This window comes from Capricornis sumatraensis, chromosome 17 (assembly GCF_032405125.1).
Source record: "Capricornis sumatraensis isolate serow.1 chromosome 17, serow.2, whole genome shotgun sequence".
NCBI lineage: Eukaryota > Metazoa > Chordata > Mammalia > Artiodactyla > Bovidae > Capricornis > Capricornis sumatraensis.
Window position 1 is genome coordinate 46,893,779 of NC_091085.1, and position 25,649 is coordinate 46,919,427.

Consider the following 25,649-nt stretch of genomic DNA (forward strand, 5'->3'; position numbering starts at 1 on the left):
GCCAAAATTTACTTTTGAAACAGCAGGAAATTGATGGTTCTGAAGCAGGTTAAGGGGTGTACGGGGCTTTATTATATTACCTCTACTTTTTTAATCTTGAAAATCTTCATAAGATGTATTAAAATTTTCCCTTTTTATTGCATAGAATTACTATTACCTTAAATAATTTTATGACCACATATACTACAGACACACATTATATAATCAATATAATCTAACTATCGAGACATTACCCACGTGAATTTTTACATGCATCTGGCAAAGTGACGTTTGCATTTGTATATTAATTAATTTGCATTTGCGGGTTCACTGCACTCAGTAAAACAGATAATTGGCACTACAGGCTTTTCCTAGGATGCTGCTGCTGCTGCTGCTGCTGCTAAGTCGCTTCAGTCGTGTCCGACTCTGTGCGACCCCACAGAGGGCAGCCCCTCAGGCTCCGCCGTCCCTGGGATTCTCCAGACAAAAATACTGGAGTGGGTTGCTATTTCCTTCTCCAATGCATGAAACTGAAAAGTGAAAGTGAAGTCACTCAGTCGTGTCTGACTCTCAGCGACCCCATGGACTGCAGCCCACCAGGCTCCTCCGTCCATGGATTTTCCCAGGCAAGGGCACTAGAGTGGGTTGCCATTGCCTTCTTTCCTAGGATAGCTGCCATCAAAATTCATAAAATGAAAATTTCATTCACACTTTAGAAATTATCCTCACTTTAATTTGAGCCATCTTCTAAATTCCCAATGGTTTGGCCCTTTCTAATAAAACTTGACTGAATTTTTAAACACTTAACCGACAATCTATTTTAAATGATTTTCATTAAAAATTTAATTTTAGAAGTATTCAATCCTCTTGATATGTTTTTCAATTAACAACTAAATATGAAATTGACATGCTCAAAAATTAATTAGTGTTCAAAGACTAAAAGGGAAATACATAGAAAAAGTATTCCTTTCATAATTAAAAACTGCTGGTATCAAAAGTATCTGGAGATGGAGGAAACAGAATTTTCCCATAACTTCCTTCTTGGTGTTTATATGCAATCCTTCTTCCCAAGGTCCTTTCTTTTCTGTTCCAGTTAATCACTAGACTATCCAAGATGTTTTGATCTTTTAGTATAAGCCCAGATAACCATAAATAAGGCTGCTGTGTTACTGTACTAGAGAAGCAATGAGAGTTTTACGAGTGGACTCACATAAAACCAACTACGGTATAAAGTGAGTTTCCCAGAAAAGGGCAGACAACTTAATGCAATAAATATATTCCATACAAAGACCTAAAACATACTAAAACAATGAACTGAGTCCTTCTCTGAACAGTTAAAAACATTCTGGTTTCATATGTATCTAAGTGCTAAGAAACTGATTTTTATTTACCAGGATGGCAAACAATGCTCCTCTGGTGTATTCACCAAGTGGGGTTTATTACCTTAGGTGAGAAGATGGACAGGAAGGAGAAAGGTGATCACTCTGGCAGCAATGTCAAAAATTACCACGTGGATGTAAAACTTACAAGGCCAAGTACGGAGGCCAGATGAGGCAGAGTGCTCAGAAGTAAGTTATCTTTAATCCTACAATCCTACTTCTACAGGATAATAAATGATCATATCAAATTCCAGCATCCCACTGTTATTCATCTTAAACTGACTTACCTAAGCTGATGCTCTCTCAGGTTGGACAAGGCTTCCATCCCATGTAAATAGGAATACACTATTTCCAGATCCTGTTTGAAAAAAAAAAAGGACAGGAATTATTAGACTTGTCAGGAAAAGAGGCTTCTAAAATAAGTCATTATATTTACAGACCAAATTAAAGATAGCTTTTTTTCAAATACAAGTTTTTTAGACATCAAAAATCACTTTCATATTAAGAGAAATCCTGGGCCTACACAATGTCATCCATCACAACTGCCTTTGGGACACATACAAAGGCCATAAAAATATAAATGGCACTGGCTCAAAGTTATGAAAATAAATTCCTCATAAGTTGTTACCAATTATTTTCTGGCTTTAACAGTAAAATATCAAAAGTAAGGTTTTAATTGTAAAGTACAAATATTTGCCAGTTCAGTCATTATTTTCTTGATTAATGCATGTTACTTCATGCCTACACTTAAAGATGAGCATGAATCAAATTTTTCTTTCCAGTTTTTACCAAGTGACATTTCTTACATACAGAAATATTTAAATTTAAATATTCTCTTTTTAAAAAGAGACACTTGCCTTGTTTTAACAGATCATGTTACAATATATAGAAAAAAGAGTCCTAGTAATTCATGGAAGTTTAGAACAGGTAAACATTCAAAATCCTGTTTATACTGATTTACATGACAAGCCAGCAAGGAACCAGCTCTTTTTTTAATTGCGGTATAGCTGATGTATAATATTATGTAAGTCTTAGGTGTACATGAGTTAGTATTTTAAGACCCCAGTGAATAACAGCTTCTGATCTCAAGAATATGAATAGATATTTACTCCTCCTCCAAATCTTGGCCAAAATCTAAAACAAACATATTTTAAAATATCTGTAAAATTATCCTCTTCCTTTTTAAAACAAAAGCCCTATTGAGATATTCACATTTTTCTTCTGGTGGGAGACCATGGGACCAGGTAGGGGGTGCAAAAACCTCCACCCCTACCCCACACTGAGGCTACACCTCCTTCTAGAGAGTCGCTGTAAGCAGGCCCAGAGGTTCTCAGATATATTAGAACTCAAGATTTATCGCTTGTGAATAATTCCATGGTTTGTCTTTGTCAAACACCATCGTAATTCCTGGCATTTTACCACCCAAAAACAACCCCATAACCATTAGTACTCTCTCCCCATCCTCCCTTTCTCTAGCTCCTGGCAAGCATTAATCTGTTTTGTGCCTACAGAATTGCCTGTTCTGGACAATTCGTGTAAATGGAATCTCACAATGGAATACGTGCTCTTTTGTGACTGCCTTCTTTCTCTTGGCCTAATACCTTCAGGGCTCATCTACGCTGCAGCAGGTAATGATACTTTCCTTTGTATTGCAAAATAATATTCCACGGTAGACAGATGCCACATTGTGTTTATCCATTCATCAGCTGATGGACATTCGGGCTTTCCCTGCTTTATGACTGGCATGAATAATGCTGTTATCAACTCTCATGCATACATTTCTGCTTGCACACCTGTCTTTAGTTCTCATGGGAATGTATATACCTGGAGCAGAACTGCTCATTCATAAGATAACTCTTGTCTTTAGCTTGTTTACCTAAGTGGCTACATCTGAGGACTCCAATTTCTCCACATACATCCTTGCCAACTCTAATGTCTGTCTTTTCTATTTTAGCCTTCCTAGGTGTGTTTGAAGGTGCTGACTTGTATTTCCCTAATGACAATTTTTCATGTGCTTACTGGCCATTTATACGTCTTTGGGTAAATATCTATTCAAGTCTTTGTTCACTTTTTAATTGGGCTATTTGTCTTCATCATTGCATGTTGAGGATTCTTTATGTATTCTGGATAGCAGGCCCTTTCCAGACACATTACTGGGTAACATTCTCTCCCTTTCAGTGGGCTGTTATTTCACTTTCTGGGATAATGCCCTTTGAAGCACAGGGTTTTTAATTCTGATGAAGTTCAACTTATCTACTCTTTTGTTGTGTATGTTTTTATAGTTAGATTTAAGAAACAGTTATCTGACCCAAGGTCACTAAGATGTATTAATAGATTTGCTTCTACATAGAGTTTCTTCTTCTACAGTCGTAGCTCTTACGTTTAAGTCTATACTCCATTTTTAATTATTTTACATATACAGTAAGGTAAGCATTCAACTTCATTCTTTCACATGTAGATATCCAGTTATCCTATCATCCTCTATGGAAACACACTATTGTTTCCCCAGTGAACTGTATCACTACCCTTGCTGAAGATCAATGGCTCACAAGTGTCAGTATTTATGTCTATACTCTGAGATCTATTCCATTGGTCTACACTCGTGCCAGAACCACATAAGGTCTCATTTATGCAGCTTTAGAGCAAGTGTGAAATCAGAAATTGTGAATGTTTCAAGCTTATTCTAGTTTCTTGGGTACATGTGAATTTTAGAATTAGCTTGTAAATCTCTGCAGAAAAGCCAGCTTTAAAAAGGATTGCAATGAAACTAAAGATCAATTCAGGCAGTGTTGCTCCTGTAACAATACTGTCTCCTAATCCATGACATGGGATGTTTTTCCCTTTACTTAGGTCTTCCTTAATTTCTTTCAACAATGTTCTGTACTTTTCATTGCACAAATCTTGTACTACATCGGTTAAATTTAATCCTCTGTCTCGGGTAAGAAAAATTTTTTGAAACCTTAAGGGTACCTTTGAGAACAATTCAAACTATGCGTGCAATTAGATTTCATACATTAAGGGCACAGAAAACAGACAATGATTGACAGAATAAACTAGGCAAGGAAATTAAAACCTTTCTAAGAGGATTCCAAGAAGATTTTAGAATATTATGATGTGCTGGGGGGTGGGGGTGGAGGGAAGACCTCATTTATGATTCTCAATTGCCCCAATTTAAAACTTATAATACAGAAATTTAAAGTAGCACCTTCTGATGGTAAAGTTTCAGATAAAGTGAAGGACTTTCATTTCATTCATCTGTAGCTTTATTTCCCACAACTCTTACGAAAGCTATTTATAGACTGAAATCTACATGTAGATCTAAAAATTCAATACAAATAAGAAAGCTAAAACAAAACCATCCCCACTATCCAGTCCAAAACCCCTTCTTAGGAAGCAATCCTACCCCAATCATAATATTTTTTCTGCAGGTAGGAAAAGCCAATAAAAATGTCTCAAATAATGAGTTTTCTTTAATTCTCATAATGGAAAGTCCTTCTGAATAATGCTAAGATTCACATTCTATTTTATGTAAATGTGTGCTGCTGCAGTCCTTAAACAGTAACACAGAAACTACCCTCCCATATCTGAAGAGTTTATAATCTGAGTCTAACACGAAAGTCTGACATTTTTTTCACTGAAATATTGATCAACCTGTTATAATCTGCCCAAGGCCCTTAGTACTTCTAACAGGCAAGACTATTTACGTTCATTAACCTTAATCAGGCACATACATTTACACTGAAAAAGTCTATTTAGCAAAGGACTAGAAAGAAATAGGATTTTTCAAAAGTGCAGATCTCTGGGTCAGGAAGATCCCCTGGAGAAAGGAACAGCTACCCAGTCCAGTATTCTTGCCTGAAGAATTCCATAGACGGAGGAGTCTGGTGGGCTGCAGACCATGGGATCTCAACGTCATGGGTCAGATGGCATCCAGGGTTTCCTCTATTACTCTTAGAGTGAGTCTAGAGAAAAGAAACTTGGGCCGCATGGTCTGTGCCTCAGGGAGCTTGGAAACTCCAGGACAGACACCATGTTTCCACATGAAGCTGTCACAGGGAAGGCAGTTTCATCTAGCTGGAATTAGATGACTTATCAGAGAGTCCACCTCAACCTGAGATCTCTTCTCTGTAACTAACAGAGTCAATGTAACACACTGAGGTCTGCAGGCAACAAGTAAGTTGATGTAATGTTTCGCTTGTGACAGCACAGGTTTGGGTGAGTCAGAAAGCTTAGGAAAAGGCATCAGGAAATCTCTGGCCTCAGACTCCCAGGGATGAAAGACAATGCGCAGAGAGGAGCCACAGAGATTCAGACTAAGAAAGGGGAAAGAAGCTGGTAGCCAGGCTTCCAGCAACACAGAGCCCGAGACCCAAAGACTAGGTTTACTAAAGATGAGGCATTGCAGGGGACTTAAAATACACTGAAAGGCAAAAAGGAAGACAAGGTTTTCTTCTCCTCTCCTAGGAGCAAGGTGGGCTGGGTGGTATTTTGCAATAGGCAAGTGTGGTCTTTACTTTCTTCTCAATTTCTCCTACCCTCTCCCCAGGTGTCCAGTGGCCTGAATCACCCCCACCCTCAGTCTAGGCCCCCCACTCTGGTCTACAAGCTAACGAGAGAAGACCTGAAGCAAATGTGAGTGATCAGAGGGGTCTTGTATCTTCCCAGGGGAGCTATCGGTCGACGTCTACATTTCCACAGTCCAAATAAATCTCCAGGTGGTCGGACGTTTCAGAAACGAAATACACTGGGGCGTGAGGGACAAGACCCAGGGATCCAGGCTCTGCCGGGAGCCACCTCACCCCTCAGCGCCAGGCCCTCACACTTCCGCCACTTTTCACGCAGAGGTTTCAACCCTCATCGGCCCTTCTGGGTTGGCCTTTGCCAAAATAACCTATGAGCTGGTACACGGAACTGCCTTCACCCAGCAAGGAGACAAACAGGCATAAGGGCAGGCGCTGAAGAGACTTACTTCAAGCCCATCAGAGACCTGCCGCGTGGATGGCATCTCAGAGCAAACTCCCTCATAGGAGGAACAAGGAAACACATGCCCTTCCAGGACTTACATGCTTGGGTGCTTTTTTTTCCCGTTTCTACACAAAGAAACATTCAGAGTGAAGTTTTCAACAAACTTGCCTATAGGGAAAAAGTTCTGGAGCCTTACATCACCTGAAATGCTCCAACTGTCATTTGTCAAGAAACCATGATTTGCAAACAACCTTCTAACCTCCCGTTACACCTCCCATGACAAATAAAATCCACATAACCACTGCTATTTTAAAAGGCCTTCAAAAATATAAGTGATCCCCCCCTACAAAATTCTCTAGTCTTAGACACAAACAGGAACATGTTGCTTTAACCAGGAAGCAGGATTTTCCCAACAATAGATCTTTTTGAGGAAGGACATCCTTTTTTTCAAAAATAGATGTTATTTGAAAGCAGTGAGAAGTCATAAAACTGCTATAGCCCTGTAGACAGGAACAATGATGGACAGACAGGAATGCAGTATTCCATGAAAAAGACTTTTTTTCGCCCCAAATATAATCCAGTGTTCTTGCCTGGAGAATCCCAGGGACGGGGGAGCCTGGTGGGCTGCCATCTCTGGGGTCGCACAGAGTCGGACACGACTGAAGTGACTTAGCAGCTTAGCATAAACCATGTTATCAAACTCAAAAGTATTCTTTTAAGTCAGAGGTACTCAACCCTTTGGTCAGTAGGGTCCAGTTTCGTGGAAGACAATTTTTCCACAGACTGGGGCAGGGGGGAAAAATGGTTTGGGGGTGGGGGGGGGTGGGGTGGGTATGGTTCAGCCAGTAATGAGAGTGATGGGGAGCAGCAGATGAAGCCTCACACACTTTGCCCACAGCTCACCTCCTGCTGTGCAGCCTGGTTCTTAAAATCTGACCCCGGGGTTGGGGATCCCTGCTGTAGGTCACTGAAAAGAATGACTGCTCACAACCTAAGGAATTCTCTTGCTCAGAGTCTGTAAACACAACCCAGGGCCAACATGAAGAAGTCAGGAAAGCTTTCCACATCATGGGCGCCTTCTCTGGTACCTCCTAAGAGACTCAAACAGGAGGGAATCAGCCTCAGAGCAAACTTAAGATTCACCAGGAACTAGGTTTTAACTCCCCTTGTTTACCAGCATGAGGACTGGCTAAGCAGTAAGGGTGTATTTTAACATGACCTTTGAAGAGCTGAGAGAGGAGACCATCCCTCACCTTTCCCGTCCCTCTCCTCCACAGATGCTCTGCAAACGGAGTGGGCGGGAGGGCGAGGAGGTTTGCTACACTCTACTATGAGAAGCAATATATCCTTCTCCTTTAAAGTAAGTTCTGATTTCATATATGAAGCTACATATTTGAATCAGAATCACAAGTAAGGTACAACCTTGCAGTTAGTTGTAAGATCAATTTAAGAGGTAAAGTTGATTCCTTTAAAAATACTGCATCTCAGTCATCACAGAAACTAAGGCCAAGACCACGCTAGAGCTCAAGGCCCACACGGTGAACCACCCTGCCAGCCTCTCGGGACCGGAGACTGCAGTGCTCACCCACCGCTCTCTGTTGCCAAGACAACAAGGTACTGCATCCTTCCAGCCTTAGACCACTTGCAAGGAATTACAGTTCTGTCCTGCATAATGACAAGGAGGTTAAAAGCCAAACTATCCAAGGCTCAAGCTCCCGGCCACAGCCAGGAGGTAGAGGACCGAAATTGGGGGGACATCTGCTGGTTTTGCTGTATCTACCCACACCAAGGTAAGCTTAAAAGTTTTACCTAGCAGAAGCCATGGTTCTCTAACTAAAACATTTAAAAACCACCCTTGGAAGGTAATGGAAAGAACACACGCTCTGGCGTCCTCCTCCCCATTGCTGCAAAGGCCTGCAACCCTGGATGTGTTACTGAGACACTATTTGCATACCAGCATAAAGACCATCTGGAGGAAGGTTTGACAACCCCTCCAGTATCCTTGCCTAGAGAATCCCATGGACAGAGGAGCCTGGCAGGCCACAGTCCATGGGGTCGCGAAGAATCGGACAGGACTGGAGTGACTGGGCCCACACGCATGCATGACTCTTCTTCTTGACTGGGTCATATGACTAAAAGACATATAGTTTCATAATGACACACGGCACATACAGACCCTTGGGGAGCAGGGCAGCTGATTTCATGACCTGTGACATTTGCAGAAAGGCAGGCACACAGTAACATCGAGAATTACAAACTTTTAAATACTACCAAAATTTATATACTTTAGAATTTGTATATATCAATGCATGCTCTTCATATGTTTATCTGGCCAAAAAATAAGTCAAATGAATTATTTAAAAACATGCAAAGGGCCCCTGGATGACCATCTGCATCAATCCAGCTTTTATACCACGGATGGTACAAAGGGAGCTGACCAGCCTCAGAGCACAGACCTGCGTGCGCTTTTCAGGCCTGTCACCACCTGCTCCCAAAGCCCCTCAGGCTGGCTTCCCAGTAAAGCCTCCACCAATAGTCTTTGCACCCCTCCCATACAGATAGCTGGCAGTGTACGGCCCACCCTAACACAGAGCCCCTTGAACACACTGGTCCTCCCTCACCCCTGGGTAAGTGTCCTACAACTCTACCCACCGGCGGCAGGGACTGCTTCGTGAGCCACCCACATGGGCCCCCAAGTGAGATCTGTGCAGCCACTTTATATTTTACCTCCTCCATCAGAGAAGAAACACCTCAAAGTCACTGTTTTACATGTTGTTCTAATCTTTGCATCTAGCAACAGGCTGTGCTGCAAAGAAGGAACAGGCCCACACTCCTGCAGAGCCGATGGTATCCACAACCTGCACACATGGTGAGCTCGACCCCGGGAGTACTTGGTGAGCGCGACCCAGGAGTAACCGAGACAAAGGGCAGGGGGAACGCTGTTCTCAGCCCCAGTATCCAGACAAGCTGAGGCAATTCTCCATGTGGCCACCAGGGGGCAGAGAGGACCAGCAGTCCTTCAAGGGCTTACACACCGAAGTAGGAGATGGATCTTTACATCATCCCTTAGGGTTGTGCAGAGACCACGACCATCCTTTCTCCTCTGTCCCTAAAGAGAGGGCATGGGGGATGGGAGACAGGTCCACCAGCACTCTTGATAAAATCATTTCATTTCTATCATCCCCAGGAGGAAAAAGTCATATTTTAAACCTCTACTCCACCCCCACCCCTCACAACTTGGTAAAGCACCAGAGCCTTTAAAACAAAAATATTCCATACTGTGATAACTGCTGTCATCACATACTTCAGGGAAATGTTACAGAAAAATCCATGGTGGACTGTTATGATTTTGAGTAAAACTTTTTCTTGACTGTGTTATAATCAGTTTTTTGGACTTCCCTGGTGGCTCAGACGGTAAAGCGTCTGCCTGCAATGCGGGAGACCTGGGTTCGATCCCTGGGTCAGGAAGATCCCCTGGAGAAGGAAATGGCAACCCACTCCAGTACTCTTGCCTGGAAAATCCCATGGACGGATGATCCTGGTAGGCTACAGTTCATAGGGTCGCAAAGAGTCGGACACAACTGAGTGACTTCACTTTCACTTAATCAGTTTATTAATTGTGTACAGTATTGTAAAATACTTGTGAAATATCAATAGGAGAAACTGTGAGAGGACATATGAGAACTCTTTGTACCAGCCTCTCAACTTTTCTGTAAACCTAAAACTGCTCTAAAAATAAAGTACTTTTGATTAATTTTTATTAGAGTATAGTTGATTTATAAGGTGGTGTTAGTTTCTGCTATATGGCAAAGTGATTCAGTAAACTTTGTTCTTAAACAGCAATTTCAACCTAAATCTTATGAAGGCTGTTTCTGAGTTTACTATAACTTACACCCAAAAGGAAGACCATGCCCCAGAGCTGCGATTTCATTCAAATTCACAAGTCAAAACGCAGGAAAATCTGTGATTATATTCCAGTCATCTACAGCTCAGTCTGGAGGCATTACTTCAGCCCTGGACTCTCAAGCAACTGCATCTTTTTAAGACAGCAGATAAGGAATTCTAGAAGTAAAAGATACTGATTTAAGTTATTGTGTTTGTCCAAAACTACCTTAAGGGTTCCTTAGAGCTTTAAAAAAAACAGAGTTTTTGAATAGTTCCTAAACTTAGAATTACTTAGAAGTAATTCTAAGGCAATTACCTTTTGAATTAACCATGAAAATTACAAAAGAGACCTCAGAGTTAGGCACAGCACACCCTTGCCCCATGCCTCCTGCGCTTCCAGGTGGCAGGGAGCCTGAAGTGTCACATTCCAGGGGAGATGAGCTGAAGAAGGCAGAAAAGTACTTCCTAAATTCTAAGAAGCAGTGGAAGTACCACATCATCCTCAAAGTTTATCTCTTATTGAAGAAAACGTAAGAGTTAAATGATTCAGCAGCAACCGCCACCCCACGGTAGGTTTTATGCTCCTAAAGGAGAAGTGTTACGTTTAGCAAGTTAGACACCCATCACACGCTGCGTCCATTGCCCTGTCCCAGGGGAAAACAGCCACGGAAGCAAGTATTGTTTCTGAGGATTAAAATTTCTCACTGTGTGTGTGTGTGTGTCAGTCAGTCGTGTCCAATTCTTTGTGATCATACAGACTGTAGCTCACCAGGCTCCTCTGGTCATGGGATTCTCCAGGCAAGAATACCAGAGTGGGTTGCCATTCCCTTCTCCAGAGAATCTTCCAAACCCAGGGATCAAACCCAGGTCTCCTGAATTGCAGGTGGATTCTTTACCATCTGAGCCACCAGGAAAGCCCAAAATTCCTCATTAGAAAAATCAACAATTGTAACTAAAAACTCATCCTGGGGACAGATAAGAAAAATATCAAGTGGCTAAATCACAGAGTCAGTATGAGCTTCAGAGTTGATATCTCCCCTTCAGAACAATGCCTATGACCAAGCCGACAGCTCCCCAGAATTCACATCTCTCAGGCAGCGAGAACAAACATCAAAACAGATCTTTTGAAGTAACTCTCTCATTTTAATCTCTCAGACTGCCAAATACGTAGTCAAATGTTAACTGCCCATGTATAGAGATTAACACACTAGAAAATGATTTGCCATGAACTGAATGCCAGCCTGGCTTTTGTTCTCTGTGAATAGGTGAGCAGGTAGTGAATGAGCACATTTTAAGTTACCATTTAAAATTCTGATTAAGTACAACTGAAAAGGTAAATCAGCTGTACACACACATGCACACAATGCCCCCAACTCATACAAAATGATTCCTGGACCATCTTCCATTTCTTTTTTTTTTTAAAAAAGGAGCTACACATGCCCCCTGTGCCCAGTTCTCCTCTAAGGACACAGTTAAAATCTTGGGCCCGGGATGGCACTCTCCCAGGGATGGTCTGGCTCTGATTAAGCCCTGCAGAAGCCGAGCTGGTGTTGGGTGGGGCGAGCTGGTGCTGGGGGGCGGGGCACAGCCCACTGAAAACCTGGCAACAGGGGCCAGAGCTGCAGAACCACCCTCAGGACACCTCCAGGTCCAAAGACAACCTAACTGCAGACGACCAGGCCAATGTCAGCATCCCCACTGCGGCGGGTTCACACAGTCCTGGGAAAACAAAAGCCAAGCGGAACAGGTCACCGAGGACACACAGGCTCTCCGCAGAAAGGAAGCGCTTCCGAATGAAAGCAGGTTTTAAATATAGAAAACCTCATTGCTGCCATTTTTCTAGGACAAAAGACAAAAATAATTGGACATCTGTTTTTCCCATCTTGAATGTTTTACCGAGGAGTCAACCACCAAGAGTATTACTTATTCTCAAACTTCTCTGTTTCTCAAGAGGACAGGACAAGCACATAAAAACATTCTGCGGACACGGTTAAAGCTTTCCAACTCTGTTCATCAGAAATGAACTAAATGCTCAAGGCATGTTAGGTGCCGTTCAAAACTGATCTCTTTCAGATCTGTCCATATGAGATGAAGTGGCTGGGCGAGGGTAAGTTTAACCATTCCATCAGATGAACACTAGGGGCGGGGGGCAAGGGGGGGCACAGTTACAAAAAAGGAAGTGCATTACTAGACTGCAGAGAAGACATAAGGACTAATAAACATACATATAAAATACTGATAATGGAGTGCTGCTTTAGAAAGAACCACAGTCGTAATTTCTGAAGCATCCTGCCTCTCGATGATGTTTCAAACTCTCCTTGGACACTAACGTCTAACGTCTTTATCTTACATCTGTCCTACCTCCCACACCTGTACAGGGGGTACCACCCACCCCTGACAGCTTAAATCTGCGGATGTGTCCACTTGATCTGTATGATGGGCTCCATCACATTCAAAATTAAGTAGCATAAATCAAGAGACCTTTGGCCATCACAACAGCAATGCATGCTTGCTCGCTCTTAAACACACACACACACACACACACACACACAGACCCCTTTGGGCATCATTATCAAGATGCTCCAGAAACCAGAAGGAGGCAAGGAGCCCTTGGTGAATTCAGTTACCACTTAGGAGCCATCACAGCCAGAAGGGGAATGAGAAGGAAGGCAAAAGGGGCCCTCACCCCCACATTTCCTAAACTACATTCATAACCCAGAATGCCTGGCGCTGAGATCAAAGCAACAAAGGGGAGATGGGTTTGCTGACCAGCTATTTCATCCCAGAACTAGAACATCCCCATAGAAAGAAGGAAATGGAGCCTGTGTAATTTCCTTTTCCAGGTAAAGGACAAATTGCAAAGAGGCCCAGTGAAGGGGTTCCAAACATAGGTCCACAGCAAAGTTTTCACCAGCATTTGGCAAAGTAAAAGAACAAAGATGCTGCGTGAGATTCTTGATGAACCAAAGGAACTTAGCTTACAGAGCTCAGTGGTCTAGTGGTTAAAAACTCACCCTGCAATGCAGGGGATGCAGATTTGATCCCTGGCCGGGGAACTAAGATCCCACATGCCGTGGAGCAACTAAGCCCACATGCCAAAACCAGAATCTGTGTGCCACAAGGAAAAGGGCCTGTGTGATGCCACGAGGGTCCTGTGTGCCCCAACTAAGACCCAACCAACACAGCCAAGTAAATGAATACAATATAATTTCAAAAAAATAAAGAGCTTGACTTTTGGGGAAGATCATACCTTTTTTTTTTTTGCTTTTATAATGTCATCCTTTGAAATCATATTGATACGAGATGATATAACTCATTGCTTTGTCTAGTATCACCAGTAGAAGAAATTTTCTATAATTGCCCACATTATGTTCGCACCTCAATTTCTGAGTGGTGGTCAGGAAGATCAAGGGTCTGACTCATGAAATCCAAGAACCTGGGGCACCCACCTAAAAGCCTGCTAAATATGGGGATCAGAAGTGACTACAAAGTCCCCAAATTATGCATTTCTTCCAGCTCTCATTCTCAAAACTTTCCAGAGAAAAAGCACTCTAGGCATTCTGAACCTCCCCCAAAGAGACCCTCTCTCCAACACATTTTTATTAAAGAAATCTCTAACATTATAATCTTCTGGTGGAATATTGGGCCTTCAAACAGAATAGAAAATTTGCAGAAAACATGGCAAGATGCTCTGGGCAGGGCAGGAGGTTGTGGTGAGCCTGCGGGCACCTCTCCCCTGGCTTGGCTGAGTGACTGGTCTGAGCCCACTACCCAGCCCTGGCCTGGCTCTGCACCCTCAGCAGCCACTCAGCCTCCCTGGCTGTTTGCTCACCTGCAAGGTGGAGATGGTGACAGTATCTGAATGAAGATTTTCGCAAGGTGCTGAGGGCAGCACCCTGCATAGAACAGGCACCTTTCTGAGCACTGGCTACGATTTTTATTACTCCATTTTGAAGGGCAATGACGGAAATCTTAAGACAGTCCGGTGCCACAGGGTGGAGGAGGCAAGCTGCAGAGACCTCTGAAGGACGTGGTTGGAACAGCTCTGGAGTTTTTCCTTTCTGTTTCCTCCGGGAATTTCTCATTTCAGAGTAAAATACAATGCTGCAAGTTCAATGATACAGAGCTTAAGAAGCAGCGAATGACTGGACTTGAAAATAAAGAATCCTAAACACAATTTGTATTTTTCCTAACACTAATGATGACTTCTATTTAGTTCCAGGTTTCAACAGAGACTAGGGGGAGAGACAATCCTAAAATCTGGTTTGTTTAGATGTTTCCCCTCCCCGGCTCACAGGCAAGCCAAGGCATGGAAGACCCGCTCTGCACAACCCTGACTGGGTGCCGACCTGGAGATGCGAAGACGGTACCATACAACACTGGTCCTCAAAGACACACTTGTCCATACAGAACAGATGACTGCTGAGGACCTAGTGCACAGCACAGGGAACTCTACTCAACATCCTGTGATAAACCATCACAGAAAAGAACAGGAAAAAGAACGGGTACATGTATGTGTATAAACGAAGCACTGTGCCGTATACCTGAAACTCACACAACACTGTAAATCAACTATACTCCAATAAAAACTTAAGGAAAAAAAAAAAAAAGGATAATCAACAAAGAATCGTTATCGTTAAGTCGCTAAGTTGTGTCAGACTCCTTATGACTCCACAGACTGTGGCACACCAGGCTCCTCTGTCCTCCACTATCTCCCAGAGTTTGCTCACATTTATGTCCATTGAGTTGGTAATGCCATCCATCTCATCCTTTGCCACTCTCTTCTCCTTCTCCAACAAACAATTAGAAATAAGGGGGGAAAAAAAAGTCACTCTGTCTATAAAAGCAGATAAAACTCTCTCACAGACAACAACGTGAGACAGAAATTCACTTAAAAGTCACGAGCATCAGAAAACGAGCTTTCTAACTCTCAACTTCAACAAATGCTCTCTGCCAACCCACCATCACTGCCAGCTGTTCATCAGAAGGTTTATCTGAGGACTTCCCTGATGGTCCAGTGGTGGGGGTTCTATTCCTGGTCCAGGAAGATCCCACAGGTAACTAGAGAGTAGTCCCCACTCTCTCCAACTAGAGAAAGCCCACGTTCAGCAATGAGGATCCAGCTCAGCCAAAACTAAATCACTTTTAAAAAATAGTAATAATCAAGTTTATCTGAATCACACCACACACATGCTCCTGGGGGCCCAGAACCCTCACACACGTACGACGTGAGCTAACGACACCAGAAACCCTAAGTACCTGTAACCTCACTCTTCACAACCTGCCATCAAGTACCCACCATGCACAGGAAAATGTGATTACACTCTATATTTAGCTTCGAGTCCTTTTACTACTAAAAAAAAAGCAGTTCATTCCAAAAGCACATTTTTATTGAGTTATTCAAATTTATTACACTCCAATAAGTAAAATATACAGCAATGCCCTGTGAACAAAAAGTCAAATAAATTTGCATGCCTCTGGGGATGAACCCCAACAGAGCAGAACCACTGGCCATGCTGATCTCTGGGGCCTGGCCTCTCACTGCCCTGCATCCTGCCTGCTGTCAGAGCTGAGTGCCAGTGATACAATGAATCAGGGTCAGAGTCAGACAGAGGAGATGGGCAGGCAGGGGCCTAACCGCTCCCTCTCACACCCCCACCCACGGTCACTTCTAGCAGCTGACCATCCACAGAAGCTGCAGGTGCTTGAAGAGCATCTGTATGGCCAACAGGCACATGAAAAGATTCCCACTGCCGCTAATCATTAGAGAAATGCAAGTCAAAATCAAAATAAAGTATCGCCTCACACCAGTAGAACAGCCGTCATCAAAAAGTGTTTAAATAACAGTAAATTTTTCCCTCAGCCTAAGATGCTTGTCCCCAGGATACAGAATTCTGACAGATGGTCCTTAATACTTTGAAATTATTCCTGTCTTTGACTTCCATTATTAGAGTTAAGTAGTCTTGTGTCATTCTAACCATCATTTCTTTGCAAGTAATTTGTCTTTTTCACTGATTTCTTTTAAACTATTTACTTTGGAGATGCAATTCAAAAACTACAATACCAGTCAGAATGGCTGCCACTAAAAAGTCTACAAATAACAAATGCTGGAGAGGGTGTGGAGAAAAGGGAACCCTCCCACACTGTCGGTGGAAATGTAAATTGGTGATGCTCCTGTGCAAAATGGTATGGAGGTTTCTTAAAAAACTAAAAACAGAGCTACCATATGATCCAGCAATCCTATTCCTGGGCAGATATCCAGAGAAAACCATAACTGGAAAAGATACATGCACCGCAGTGTTCAACAGCCAGGGCATAGAAGCAACCTAAATGTCCATCCACAGCATGCGTGCGTGCTAAATCGCTTCAGTCACGTCTGACTCTATGTGACCCTATGGACTGTAGCCCACCAGGCTCCTCTGTCCACGGAGATTCTCCAGGCAAGAATACTGGGGTGGGTTGCCATGCCCTCCTCCAGAGGATCTTCCTGACTCAGGGATCAAACCCACGTCTCTATTGTTTCCTACACTGGCAGGCACTAGGGCCAACTGGGTAACCCATCCACCCACAGAGGAATGGATAAAGATGTGGTACATACACGCCACACAAAAGAACGGAACAATGCTATCTGCAGCAACACGGATATACCTGCAGACTGTCACATGGCGAAGTCAGTCAGACAGACACAAATACCATACGACATCACTTACACACGGAATCTAAAACATGACACAAATGAAGTTATCAACAAAACAGAAACAGATTCACAGACACAGAACAGGCGTGTGTGCCAAGCGGGAGGGGGGTTTGGGGGTGGGGAGAAGCAGAGGCTTGGGATTAGCAGATGCAAACTATTGTAAATAGAATGGATAAACAACAAGGTCCTAATGAACAGCACAGGGAACTATGTTCACTATCTTACAATAAACCATAAAGGAAAAGACTATGACAAAGAATGTACACATGTGTATAACTGAATCATTTTGCTATACAGCAGAAATAAACTCAGCACTGTAAATCAACCATACCTCAATAATTTAAAAAAAAAAAAAAGACTATCTGAAAACACATTCTTTTTGCATATTATCACTAGCAGGTTTTGTGAATACCCAACACCCAGAACTAAGCCTAGTGAACAAGTTGGTTCTTTGCTCCAGCGGGGACAAAAATAAAATACAATGATATGAAGTAAAGAGATAACCTAAGACATTCACAAGAAACGGTCTAAAAATATTCTGACCAATAGCACCAGGTTTTCATACAAACTGTATCACTTGAAAATATGACAAATGCTGCTGCTGCTAAGCTACTTCAGTCGTGTCCAACTCTGTGCGACCCCATAGATGGCAGCCCACCAGGCTCCTCTGTCCATGGGATTTTCCAGGCAAGAGTACTGGAGTGGGGGGCCATCGCCTTCTCCAGTGACAAACGCTAGGGATGACATTTAAGTGCATTAATCCCTGCCTTACTTTAAATTTCACTTCATGATAGCCAAGCCTCATTTTTAGTAGAAAACGTTAATAAATCAAAATCAAACATGAGATAATTATGGAATTCAATCTACTACATTAGACTACTTGTCCAATGTGTCATTTAAGCCACCTGAACTCTAAAATATATGGTGGATAAAGACTATCTGTTACATTTCTTATTCTTCTGGACCCAAAGCACAGTTTTATTCCTGAAGGTAATTATTAGAGGTTATTGAAGTGGCCCAAGTGTAACCTTTGAAATCCCTTGCATCATCATGCAGGTGAGATTCTACCAGCTACATACATAGGTCTCACCCAAGGGGGCCAATTACCTTCTGAGTAGAATATTCAGTGCAAAAATCTGAAACGCAGAAAACAGTCTGGTATAGCAGTAAAGTCCTGCTCACACCCCCAAACGTTCATGTTGATCCTGCCTCCAGTATGAGTGACCTGTGTGAAAATTAAATGTTTACAAATTTCAAAAGAACAGGAAAAAAAAAGAAAAAGGTGGGATGAGTACTATTTCTTCTGTACACCTTTTGTTAGTCTTTTCTGAAAGAGTAAGCCATCCAAGCACACACACAAAATCACACACACAACAACCACACCCCCAGGTTTTTCAACTCTCAACACTGCGCTCTCCCCATCACTTCCAATTCTCTTCTTAGAAACACAGGAGCTTCTGGCTGACCATCCTTCACTTGACCTTCAAAGTCCTCACAGCAAAGCTCTGTCTCTCTGCCAGGGTTCTGGAGTGACAGGTATATCCCTTTTCTCTACTATCTGCTTATTAAACAATCTTTTGGAATCTGATCTTTGCCCTTAAGTTTGAAGAAATTCCCCGCTCTGAGATCACCAAGGACCACTTTTCAAAAAATTAGCATTGCCTGTTCCTGGGTGCCAAGCACTGTTCTAGATGCTAGGGGTACGTTCGCATACAAACCACACAAAACCCCTGACCTGTTGATAGGCTGGTCCAGTGGGAGGGAAGAGACTGACTAAGCAGTAAGAAGGCAAGACAGCAAAGGGAGGAGAGTACAGAACAGCAGGGAAGGGGCGGCACTGCCCACCATTCCCCCGGGTCTCCAGGCCCCTCAAGGGGGTGTGAAGGCTGCACAAGTCTCCCTAAGGTCAGTACTGGGCTGGCCTCCTCTTTATAAGGCTCCTTTCACTTAGAAACTGTGCTCACTCTCAGCGAATCTTTACAAGTAACTCCTCAACCCTTATAAAGGACCAGTCACCCCCGATCAGTTACTGAAGCATCACTTCAAACGGCAGCTGAAATGCATACTAAATCCCACCCCCCCCACCCCCATCAGCAGGACTAGCTACGTCCTCTAATTCTCTTCTTCTCCCAAAGTTCAAGTGGCCCAGCCCTTCCAACAAAAACCCAGTGAGTTATCTTTCAAATGTAGTCACTACTTGTAGCAGCTCTTCTCTTTTTTCACACATTTAGTTTTTGCAATCCTGTTAAGTTTCCCATCATTCCTTTTCCATTCTATTTCCAGTGACATGGGCAGTTTCAGGGCTCGCTCCCCTATTATGCATCACACAAACAAAATAAGGGGCCTTTACAGCTTTACAGGCTGTTGTCCCTTCCATTAGGGGAACACTTCGGTCCATCACTGATCTCCATCTCATCACACAAGCAGTTGGTGCACCCGAGGCCCCACCCCAGCCTCCTCCCACTTCCTCTGCCCCAGCCTCCACTGGAGGCTCTTCTGCCTCCCGGCCTCCTACCCAGCCCAACCTGATGGGCACCTCAACTCATATCCTCTGAGATGCCTATTCATACCACATTGCTGTGGCCTGACCTTCCTCATCTTTTAAGCATCAGCCATAAGCAACTGACTATTTGTTTGTACCATTGGCATTTTTCAACATACATATGAAATATTTCTGGGAACAAGGCAATATGGGCAATACTAGGTAAGACCATATGCTACCAGGAGGGACTCTATCTCATGCCTCTTTCTACTTGCCATCAACACTCAGAAATGTCTAGAAATTCTGGAATCTGGAACATGAGCAGACGAAAGCTCTGTGGCCGGCAGCCACACCAGCTTCTATAGTCTGGCTGGTCCTGAGGCTCGGATCACTTCACCAAGGGAGGCACTGAGATTCTGATGCAGAAGAAAGATGCACACATGAGTCTGGTCACTATTACATGCAGAACACAAGCAGCTTTCCTCCCAGGATGTGCACCCTTCACCTGCCACCCCCACCGCCCCAGCCCCACTGCACTCCCCACATGTCTCCTGCCAGAACTGCTAAGGGCTCCAGTTTAAGCCTCTGTTCTTTCCTTACCTCCCTGGTGGACTAACTCACAACTGGCCTGTTCTGATGCCCAATTTCTTATTTATCTTCCTTCAATTCTTTTGGTTTTAACTGATTTCTCTTAATCTCTGTGATTTTTTTTCTTTCAAATCTTCCACAATATCAACTGCCTAGAGTTTAATGGTACAAAGTCCAACATGCTTTAAAAAAAAAAAAAAAAAAAAACCTGCTTCTTCTTCTATACTGAATCTGACATGAATTCTTCACTAATGATAATCTGAGTCTGAAAATTTTTAGACAAAGAGTTGATACATTTAATTCTATTTGTGTATACATATATACATTCCAGCTGAGCTATTTCAAATCCTAAATGATGATACTGTTAAAGTGCTGCGCTCAATATGCCAGCAAATTTGGAAAACTCGGCAGTGGTCACAGAACTGGAAAAGGTCAGTTTTCATTCCAATCCCAAAGAAAGGCAATGCCAAAGAAATGTTGAAACTACTGCACAACAGCACTCATTTCACATGCTAGCAAGGTAATGCCCCAAATCCTCCAAGCTAGGCTTCAACAGTACATGAATAGAGAACTTCCAGATGTACCAGCTAGATTTAGAAAAGGCAGAGGAACTAGAGATCAAACTGCCAACATTCGCTGGATCATAGAAAAAGCAAGAGAATTCCAGAAAAACACCTACTTCTGCTTCATTGACTACACTAAAGCCTTTGACTGCGTGGATCACAACAAACTGGAAAATCATTAAATAGATGGGAATACCAGATCACCTTATCTGCCTCCTGAGAAATCTGCATGCAGGTCAAGAAGCAACAGAACTGGACATGGAACAACAGACTGGTTCCAAATAGGGAAAGGAATACGACAAGGCTGTATATTGTCACCCTGCTTATTTAACTGCTAAGCAGAGCACATCATGTGAAATAGTGAGCTGGATGAAGCACAAGCTGGGACCAAGATTGCTGGGAGAAATATCAATAACCTCAGATATGAAGATGATACCACCCTTATGGTAGCAAGCGAAGAGGAATTAGAAAGCCTTTTGATAAAGGAGAAAGTGGAGAGTGAAAAAGCTGGCTTAAAATTCAACATTCAAAAAACTAAGATTATAGCATCCAGTGTCATCACTTTACAACAAATAGATGGGGAAACAACAGAAACAGTGACAGACTTTATTTTCTTGGGCTCCAAAATCACTGCAGATGGTGACTGCAGTCATGAAATTAAAAGACGCTTGCTCTTTGGAAGGAAAGCTATGACCAACCTAGATAGTATATTAAAAAGCAGAGACATTACTTTGCCGACAAAGGTTCTTATAGTCAAAGCTATGGTTTTTCCAGTAGTCATGTATGGATGTGAGAGTTGGACTATAAAGAAGGCTGAGCCCCACAGAATTGATGTTTTCGAACTGTGGTTCTGGAGAAGACTCTTGAGAGTCCCTTGGACTGCAAGGAGATCAAACCAGTCAAACCTAAACGAAATCAACCCTGAATATTCACTGGAAGGACTGATGCTGAAGCTTCAGTACTCTGACTACCTGATGTGAAGAGCCAACTCATTGGAAAAGCCCCTGATGCTGGGAAAGAGAGAAGGCAGAGGACAAGAAGGTAGGACGGCATCACCAACTCTGAGCAAGTTCCTGGATATAGTGAAGGACAGGGAAGCGGAAGCCTGGTATGCTACGTAGAATCGGACACAACTGAGCTACTGAACAACAATACATATGTAACATAAGAAAATTACTGCTGGAATGTATCTGAGCTGTATGTTTTCCTCTGAGTAAAAATATGCTAACTTTAGAGTAACAGTTACACCGGAAAGAATTAACACTAAACTTTGCAGCAGGTGGCTCCTTTTCTATGTCCTATTTGGGGCAACATTACTTTAAACAACACTCCTTTACAGTGAGTATTCATTTAGCTAATATCCAAATACCTTGAGAGCCAATAATAGTTCAACAAACAGCTGGAAATCAAATATCAGATATAATTACTCACAGCTGGCTTTATTCAACTGATGTCATATTAAATAAACTTATCCCACAGACCTTATCCCTTACCCCAAAGGGAAACAAATTCCTTCAAAAAACACAGAAGGCTCTTTGTGTTACATTTTTTTTTTAACTTTACAGAATATATTCCAGTATTAAAGATTTTCAGCAAGAGTATATAAACTGAAGATTTTCAGCAGGGAACACTCTTTTTGTTTTTTAACATTCTGTGTGTTTGCAGTATTTCGGAACCTTGGAGCCTTGTTTTCCTTAAGACTAATACAAAAATAGCAAACCGGACTAAGTCACAAAACACAATGGACATTTGTATTTTTATGATGTGGCATCCAGTTAACTGTTTTGATATTGGACTTTATTATTTTTGTAGTGATGCCATGTCTCCACAGCTTAGTGATACTAATTATGAAGAATACTGGTTTCAAACCTATTGTTTCAAGGCATCAAATCATTTTCCTGTAACCCCCCCATGTTAAATGAAGGATAATGTTTTATTTATAAACAATAACAACTACCTATTATATGCCAGGCATTGTACTGGATGGTCTACATCTATTATCTATGACTTCTGTAACAATTCCCCATGCAGACACTTTATATCTAACAATTCACAAAGGGAAAGAAATCCAAGACACTTTGTAAACTGCTGACCCCACCCCACACATACACAGGCAAACATCAGACTCCACAATAAACGAGTCTGCTACAGCAGTTTTCAAATCCCAAATAGACATCCTCATATTCACTCTTCTCACTCTAATTTATTATCATACTCCCAGATTCATTCACAGTCTCTCCCCACTCCTCTTCTTTTCTCTCCCCTTTAAGAAAGAAAAAAACAGAAAGAAAACTACCAGCAGTGATACATGGCATGGTGACCTAACGAACAAACTCAAAACTAAAGGAGTATGTACTTCGTGAAACCTTACAATTAGTCCTGGTGTTGTTTCAACTATGATATAATCTTCCGACAATCACCTCTCCAGAAAGCTAAGATTAAGTGCATGCCTGTAGCATTCTGTATTTAGAAATACGAGTCCAATCCTAATATATAACTTCAAAAAAAAAAGTTTGTCATTTTTAAATTACTATGTATCTTGACATAAACCAAAGTAATTTTAATTATACTCCAAGCAAGTGGCCACTTCCAGAGCCTGAGATTCAAGCTTTGGTCATCTCACACATCCCACTGCAGCCTCCCCCTCCCCGGACGCCTGCCCTGGCTCCCACGGTTCCAGGTCCACTCCATCCAGATCCTCTCTGTTAGTTCAGCACATCCATCTCTACATCTTTTTATGCAAGACCGCATGACGGAGCAGACTAAAACAAACATAGGCTGATAACAAGCCCTCAATTAAAATCTGTTGAGACAATGAATAGAATGTTTCTTCAAGGGTACTGAAAAAGGTAGTTCTCATTTTCATGTCCACCAAATCAGTATTTAAAGAAACTGATTTCAGACTTCCCTGGTGGTCCAGTAGTAAAGAACCCACCTGCCAATGCAGGGGACAAGGGTCTAATCTCTGGTCCAGGAAGATCTTACATGCTGTGGGGTAACTAAGCCCATGCACCATAACGACGAAAGCCTATGCTCCAGAGCCTGCTTCTCTACAAGTCAAGTCACCGTAATGAGAAACCTGCAGACCACAACTAGCAAGTAGCCCCCACTCACCCCAACTAGATAAATGCCGTGCAATAAAGACCCAGTGTAGCCAAAAATGAATAAATCAATAAAATTTTAAAAGAAAAATAGATAAATTTATTTTAACACCAGATTTCCTAGGATTACCTTAGTCCCACTGGATTGATTTAACTCATGGACTTTAAGAAGGGTGAACACCATTTTTTAATCAGATCTTTCATTTTTCAAAGTGAAAGGGCTTCCATCATAGCTCAGTTGGTAAAGAATCTGCCTGCAGTGCAGGAGGCCCAATTCAATTCCTGGGTTGGGAAGATCCGCTGGAGAAGGAACAGGCTACCCAATCCAGTATTCTTGGGCTTCCCTTGTGGCTCAGCTGATAAAGAATCCACCTGCAACGCGGGAGACTGAGGTTTGATCCCTGGGTTGGGAAGATCCCTTGGAGAAGGGAAAAGACTACCCACTCCAGTATTCTGGCCTGGAGAATTCCACAGACTGTGTCCATGGGGTCGCAAAGAGTCAGCCACGATCAGAGTGTAAAACACATGGACTCGATGCAGCATTATTCATAATAGCCAAAGTAACAGTTTAAGTGTCTGTTGAATGAACAGATCGAGAAAATGTGATATATATATATCTACATATATATATATGTAGATACGTATATGTCACATTATATACCTCACACTGTATATATCTCGTGTGTGTGTGTATATATATACACACTAACACAGTGTGTTAGTCGCTCAGTCATGTCCAACTCTTTGTGACCCCACGGACTGTAGCCCACCATGGCTCCTCTGTCCATGGAGTTCTCCAGGCAAGAATATTGCAGTGGATTGTCATTTACTTCTCCAGGGGATCTACCTGACCCAGGGGTTGAACCCAGCTCTCCTGCATTGCAGGCATATATACACACACATATATACAATTGTGAGGTATTTTATTTATATATGTATAATGGAATATTATCCAGCCTTTAAAAAAAAAAAAAAGGAAATCCTCTCATTTGCGACAAGATGGATGACCCTGGAGGGCATTAAGCTAAGTGAAATGAGCCAGACAAAGAAAGGTAAATACTGGACGGTGCAGTATCACTGACATGTAGAAACAGAAAAGTGGGTGGGGAAACAGGGAGAGGACGGCAAAGGTCCAGACTTTCAGTTATAAGATAAGTGAGGGCTGAGATCTAACATATAATGCCGTGACTATGGTTGACAACAAAGTGGTGCTTAGTATTCTGTCGGGGTGAGAGGGTGTCCGGAACCCCTGCAGGCACCAAATCGACAGATGCTCAAGTCCTTTCCTTACAGGCAATGGGGAGGCACAGCTGACCCTTAACAACATGGGTTTCAGCCGTGCGGGTTCACTCATACTCGGATTTCTTTCACTAAGCTCCTCCTTCAGGACCACAGGCTCTGGGGCTGGTTAAACCCAAAGAAGTGGAGCCACAGATATGGGTGCTGTGTGCTAAGTCACTTCAGTCGTGTTCGACTCTGCGTGACCCCATGGACTGTAGCCCTCCAGGCTCCTCTGTCCATGGGAGTCTCCAGGTGAGAATACTGAAGTGGACTGCCACTCCCTTCTCCAGGGATCTTCCCGACCCAGGGATCAAACCAGCATCTCCTATGTCTAACCTGCTTTGGCAGGCGGGTTCTTTACCACCCAGCTGTAAAGTCATCATGGATTTTAAACTCGTGGAGGGTAGGCACCCCTAAACTCCTGAACTTTCAAGGGGCAACAGTATTTGCATATAACCTAAGACTAAGTCATCTCAAGATTATTTTAACACCTTATACAAGATAAACGCTATATAAATAGTCACCACTACTAGGCAAACTCAAGTTTTGCTCTTTAGAACTTTCTGCAATCTTTTTTCTTAATATTTTCTATCCTCATTCGTGGAACCCAGAGACACAGAGAGCCAGTTGTACTGCATAATTGAAATGTTAAGAGTAGAACTTAAATATTCTAAAAACCAGTAAAAAAATAAATCTATTAGATGACAGATGTGACACTTAACTTCATGG

At 42.6% G+C, this 25,649-nt stretch overlaps 1 protein-coding gene across 2 annotated transcripts in view; it reads right to left on the reverse strand.

Annotated features, from left to right (window-relative positions):
• RAPGEF2 (Rap guanine nucleotide exchange factor 2) overlaps window positions 1-25,649 on the reverse strand; it is a 262,289-nt gene that overhangs the window by 179,431 nt on the left and 57,209 nt on the right. For both annotated transcript variants that reach the window (XM_068990198.1, XM_068990197.1), the window contains exon 2: window positions 1,646-1,716. In XM_068990198.1, coding sequence (XP_068846299.1) covers window positions 1,646-1,716 — 71 coding nt within the window. The remainder of the gene's footprint in view (window positions 1-1,645; window positions 1,717-25,649) is intronic.